Below are 6,592 nucleotides of genomic sequence, written 5' to 3' on the forward strand. Positions count from 1 at the left end.
AGAGTGCTTCGGCGGTGTCGTTCCCGTTGGGGTATATATACGGTTAGAGGTGCCCCCCCACCAGCGTCAGACCTGAATCGACATGTAACAGACAAACATGCACAGGTTGCACCACCCATGACCAGTTGTTTGTAATTTCTGCCATTTCTGCCCTCATATGAGGGCACCTCCTAAAACCAAATCGTCGGAGTTAGAGGAAACTTCATGGGGGTATAATGATGTTGTCGCCGATAACATTTCCATGGACGGTCGTAATCCGCTAAAAGTCGAGAACCTTCTAGGAAGAAGCGGAAACAGAAGCCAGATGGTTACTGGGCCAACCTGCCATCTCGCAAAAAAAAAGAACTCCTGCTGGCCCTCCACAGCGCATTATTGCGGCGGATGAGGATGCCTTGGAGATATCCCGCCCGCGCAACAGCAGCAGCAGACAATATGCCTCGCGAGGCCGCGGGCGAAATGATGTCGACGATGAACTGAGTTTCCCCGCGTCTTTTGCCCGGGTGGAAAGAGCGCCAGGCAGCTCGAGAGGGAAAGAGGAACACCCGGCAGCAGTACACAGCCCTGCAGCCCCTCAGCACAGCCTGGGGACAGTCTTCTTAAACTGACATGAGCGATCAGAGCTTCGTCTGGGCTGGCTGGCGGGCTGGCTGGCTGGCGGGGGGAGGGGGGAGGGGAGCCTCATATGACTGGGGGCCAACACATCACATGTGCGGCTCAATTAAAATTGCAGTGGCGCTTAATGAACGGATGTTGTTCTGCCCATGATGTCCCGCACATGCTGCGCATAAGTGAGAGATCGCTTTTGCCCACACGGCAAGCCCTCACAGCCAGCCTCACGCGGAGGCCCTTCATCGGCGTTTTCAAAGCCGCGGCGGCAGGGGGGGCCTTCAGCGGGTCGCTCCCCGCACCTGCACCTGCACCTGCAGCTGCCAATCCACGGTGCGGTTTTTTCACATCAGGAGGCGGTGTCGATGTGCAATTGCCCCAGCACTACATGGGCAGTGTCTGCAGGTTTGAGCGATTTCTCTTGGGGACCTCTGGGGGCACTTTGCTTTCCTAGCTCTCTCCGGAATGCCCAGCTGCTGCATGGTATGAAGTCGGGCTCATGCGTATGGGCATCAACACCTTCGCATGGTACATGCAACATCAGCCGTAACAAACTCCGAGCTGCTGAAGCGTGAGCGCAATGCATGCAGTACACTCGTGCATTTGAGCAGCAGCAGCAGCCAAACCAGTTTCCGCATCCCTCTCCCCCTCCCTCTCTATCTCTCTTTGCCGTGGCTAGATAAATGCAGAACATACAAAATACAAGCGCCGCAAGGAAAGCTGAGCGACCGACCCCATCACGAGGAAGGGCCAAATTGTCTTTAAAATGAACTAAAAACGCCGCCGGAGGAAAAACTGTATAAAAACAGAAATATTCGCTATATTAATGCTTTCCGTAATCCCGCGATCACGCATCTCACCACTCAGGTCCTGGATGCACAGGGCTGTGTACGGCCCTGTACGGCCTTGTACGGCACCCGGGCCAACATTCAGCTGCTGCTCCTGCTGCTCTAACTTCCTGCCGTACCACCCACGTTATGTTGGTACTCGCCGCGGAAGGGAAACAGCTGGTGGACGGTTCGTGTGAAATGCCGAAGGGAACCAACTTCCTGTTTTGTACACTTCGCCTTTTGCTGACTGATCACACCACCATCACCACCACTGGGTGAGAATATGTGTATGAAACTGCGTCGGGTCCCCTCCCGCCCTCCCGGGCCCGTTGCTGTTCGCTTCGTATCATATCGATGATCCCACTGGCGAAATTCCTGCGGCCGTGTACACTGGCGTGTCCTGATTAGGATCCTCTGAGAAGGGGTACTCACTGCGGGTGGCCTTGTGGGTTTGACACCAGCTGATGCAGGAGGATGGAGTCGGGATGGATTTCGGTGCTTCGTGCCTTTGACTCAAGGGCCGTATCTTGCGCCCCTACCGATGGACGATATAAATAAGGAGTTCTTTTTAAACCCGAAGTCTTTTGTCGTGACGTCAGAGCCGTCATCCTGCGTCCCAAGCGAATTGTCTGGAATCAGCGCATCGCACGGCACGGCGTCGTTAGCGAACGAGAAAAATTACACATGACCGCCAGCCAGCCAACCTTGCCTATCAATCACACATGCACACACACATAGATACGTACATACATACGTACATACATAGATACATACATACGCACTCTCTCTTACGCCACAAACACATGGGACATGCGGCCTCTGCAGTGATGTGCCCTTGACCTTACCTTCAACAATCGCAAAAGAAGAAAAAACAACGCAATCTGTATAACTCAACTAACAACTAACTTGCAACCCACAACTGTCAACGGAACGAAAGAGGACCTGCATGGTATAGGCGAGGTTGGCTTGCGTGATGTCCCCCAAAAAAACGACCACAACAACAGCAATACAGCAGCCGTCCGCCATGCGATGTGCGAAAATGCGCCTAAGTCGAAATTGGTAAAAACCCTAAAACCCTAATGTGCCTACTTAAAACCGTACAGCAGCTGTTGATTTCACCTTCCGTAGCAGAAATTGTCCCCCCACGCAGAACCCGTCCGGACATGAATACGCGCCATATAAATAAATCCGCCCATTACATATTAATGCTGAGGATCTCAGCCACGAGCTGCTACGCATGTAAACCCCAAGCTGCTGTCCTTGCTCCCGTCCTTGTGCTACTGCTCGCACACTGCTACGATTTCATGGATTAACAACACAAGCCATATGGCATGCACACACCAGCCTCAGCACTTCTCCCCAACTTAAAAATTCAAACTTCGAATTCACACTTACGTATCCGCCTTTCCTCTTTCCTCTCCCGTCTCCTCGGAAAGCCAAACTGTTTTTTTTGTTGCTTTTCGAATACAACAAATTTTGCCGCGTATTGTATCCTTTCTGCAGTTTGCTTCAAAAGCCGAAAGCCGAATACCGAGAATGAATGCGCGGAACACCGCAACCCTCTGTAGCTCACGCAGCTCCGGATTCGTAATCCGCTCTCTCGCTCATCTTCCCCTCTCCCTGGCATCCCGCGGGGTTTTGAGTTGAGAGTTGCGCACGGCATACTAGGTTTATTTGTAGAGCGATGATACGATGAAGGCGATTTAAGCTTGCAAAATAATAAATTGCAGGATGAAGCACAGACAGACATATCGATCCGCTCTTACCTGCTGCTCCGTGTACCGCACCGCTGTCGTACCTTCCTAAATCCCATCACCCCTCTGATTTCACCTCACCTAATCGTTTCTGGAGACCATCAGTACAATCCGTACAATCATCGTACAATTTCATCTCATCTAATCGTTCTTGGAGCCCATCGGTACAACACATAAAATGTGATCGCCACAACCTCCACGTCCGTCCCCTCAACATCTGCCCCCCGGCAGGTAGTGGTACGCAGGTGGCGGGCGGGAAACCTACCGCGCCAAGGTGTGTGTGTGGGGATGAAGAAGGAGATACAGACCTCGCAACAGTAGACCGCGGTTTTCGGTGCTACTCCTGCTGCTGCTGCTGCACCACACAACACTACACAACACAATCGCTGCCCCCCATACAACTTAGCGGACACTGAAATAAACACCAACACCAACACCAGCACCAGCACCTGCACCTGCACCAACACCAGCACCAGCACCAGCACCAACAGTAACACCAGCACTCCAATACTCACCGAGATGCCTTCCCTGCCCCACTTCAACATCAACTTCAACATCACAAAAAACAGCATGCACATGTCTTTATGTATGTATGTGTGTATGTGTGTGTTCTATCCTATCCCGGTAGGGTAGTCACACGTGCGCCCAGGTACGACAACAGGCAGATAGACGGACAGATAGACGGATGCACCAATCAAAGCACTGGTCCCGTGTTATGGGAGTGCAACAGGCCGCAGCCGTCATATGCCCCCGCGGGCACCCATGATCCGTCCCATTCGAATGCCCAACACCCACATTTTGATAACACACACACACACACGCGCGCGCGTACACACACTCGTACAAAGTGTGCGTATCGATCAGTAACATTGTTAGGGGATCTTTGCAGCGAAAGGGGGAGGGAGGAATTATCGACATCACGATGACTTTACTTTTTTTATCCTTTTTTTATTATGGCCAAAAAGAGTCGAACTTCCGTACTGGTACGTCCTCCGCAGGTTCACGTTGACCGCGAATCCGTACTTTCCGTACTTTCCGTACTTTCCTACCTGTCGTGATACCATTATATGAGAAGCATCTAGACGAGCTCGTGCAGCTGCTACTGCACCTGCTACTTCGCCTGCACTACTGCTACTGCTACTGCTACTGCTGTCGATGATGATGATGATGATGATGATGATGATGTTTACAAGCTCACCAGGCACTCTGACGCAGCGGAGCCCAAGGCACCGGCTGCGAGGAAGGTCGCTTGGGTGATGCCCCACCAACACCGCCACTGGTTCCGGAGCTCGTCCGTTTACGTTCAAAAGCCACCCGGAGACCGCTTCGCGACGCAGTCACTGGCATCGACATCGATGGCCAAAGAACCTGCGACTGTTTGCCGTACGTCCTAAAGATGCCGTACTTGCGGTATATCAAGCTCGGATCACCCGACAGGTCATGCCGCGTCAGCACACGGCCGTCACCGCCGCCTCCGCTGCCGTTGGCATCTTCGGGATCGAAGCCGCTGCTTTCACTCGCTTCGAGCCAGCGCTCCACGCCCTCCCGTACTTCACGCTGCCGTGCACTGCCCGCCGTACAGCCGCCGCCGCCGCCGTTTCGCCCGCTGGCAATTGTTGCAGATGGTGACCGACCCGTGGGCGGCGATTTTGCTAAACGGGGTTGGATTGCCGAGTCCGGGACGAGCCCTGTGGTGGGTCGGCTGCTGGTCGAGCGCTGCTGCTGCTGCTGCTGCTGCTGCAGCTTGTTGCGTTGCTGGTGCTGGTGCTGGTGTTGCCCCGCCGTGCATAACGCGCGCTGCTCCCTCTCCGCACGACGCTGCTGCATGTAGCCGCCGGGAGAGAACGGCAGATCTGCGTACGTGGGTACGAACATATCCCGCGTGGGAAAACCACCGCCGCCGCCGGCGGCGTTAGCAGCAGCAGTAGCGGCAACAGGTGCTGATGACGTCACAGAGTACGACGTCGCCTCCGGCGTCGTCGTCGTCGTCGTCGCGGATGTCGCTTTCCGCACCGACATGGCTTCACGAAGTCGGTTGCTGATGTACAATTGCCCCGAAACCAGCGAAATTTGGGGCCCGGTGGCGGGTGCTTGTCGTACAGGGTACCGGCTAACGAGCTCGCTGAGAAAGGGCATACCCGGGAGAGGTCCAGAGGGGTGTCGTACAGGCAGACCGTTGAGATGGTGCTGGTGGGCGCTTCCTGAGGATCCAGAGGATTGCTGTTTGGCCGGCGTTGCGACATGTTGTTGCGGCACTGATTCCCCTATCTCCCCATATGATTCTAATAACTGGTCCCAGCTGTCATCTTCATTGTATTCATTGTATTCCTGGCGAGAAAAGAAGGCTGTTTGTGGACGGGCGCTGCTGATCCCACCACGTCCGTTCGTAGATGGTCGCGGCTTGGAAGCTCGGTAGCTGGGTTGCCTGATGGACGGCTGATGTTTAGTTTCGGCAGCCAGTCGCCGCCAAATCCCAGGAGCTTCGTTGTCAGGATAAGCAGGAGCATCATGGTAATGCGCCTCCTCCTTGAAGTATGTTGATGGCGCAGTTTGTTGGCGCAGCTTATGGTGCTCAGAGTTTGATGTCCTTGCGCCGCGTGTATGCGCTGACACCAACATGTATTGCCCGTTAGTTGTCATGCTTGCATCAGTCAGCTAGCTTCCACTCGGCAACGGCTGCTGGAGGCCTGCGGGCAGGCCACGTTCGATGTTTCGCCAGCAATCGTCGACTAGCAGACAAACTTGTCAAGTTCCCATCATTTATAAATGTAGTATGTCGTAAAGATACTGTGATAAATGAATGTGACCGTGAAAATGGGGAAAGCCTTGAGGTGAAAAACTACCTGCGCACGCCGAGACGAATCACCTACCCGTCACTGGCATGGAAGACGTATACTTGAAAAGTTTTAGCAAGCTACTATTCCTCTGTGAAATGACTCCATGGTTTCTGCTAGGAACTTTTATGAATTACTGTTTCATACCGGCGACTGATGCAACCAAGCATAGGAAGAATGTTGATTCACGCGCGCCAGTATTAGTTCGTTTCCCTCCCAAATGATAGAATTTACAGTAGTGATTGAAAACCCCCACAAAAATCCGTACAACCGCTGGCTAGCAGTCCTTCCCGCGCCAATCCTAACCTAGAATGCCAGCTGCACATCTCAGAGGCCGGCATTGCCCTCCATCCTGTATCCATCCATGAGCAAAAGAACGCATTCTATCTATCACCACTACCTGCTGCGGTCAGCGTGCCCCGAGGAAATTCAAAGCAGATGTACATGGGCAGGCTTCACACTCTGGGAAAAAGGGGGGGTCGAGATTCCATAAAATGAGGCTCTCTTTTTCCATAGAATGAGGTCCTATTTTTCCATAAAATGGCATGTCCTTTTCCATAATATCTCC

At 53.3% G+C, this 6,592-nt stretch overlaps 1 protein-coding gene across 1 annotated transcript; it reads right to left on the reverse strand.

Moving 5' to 3' along the window:
• Window positions 1–4,384: 4,384 nt before the first annotated feature.
• On the reverse strand, window positions 4,385–5,700 carry VOLCADRAFT_95428 (uncharacterized protein; the record flags this gene model as incomplete). The annotated part of the gene is made up of 2 exons (XM_002954603.1): window positions 4,385–5,518; window positions 5,566–5,700. 2 exons carry the CDS (start codon window positions 5,698–5,700, stop codon window positions 4,385–4,387), a joined length of 1,269 nt encoding a protein of 422 aa, XP_002954649.1.
• Window positions 5,701–6,592: the final 892 nt, after the last annotated feature.

This window comes from Volvox carteri (assembly GCF_000143455.1).
Source record: "Volvox carteri f. nagariensis unplaced genomic scaffold VOLCAscaffold_44, whole genome shotgun sequence".
In the NCBI taxonomy this organism is placed as follows: domain Eukaryota; kingdom Viridiplantae; phylum Chlorophyta; class Chlorophyceae; order Chlamydomonadales; family Volvocaceae; genus Volvox; species Volvox carteri.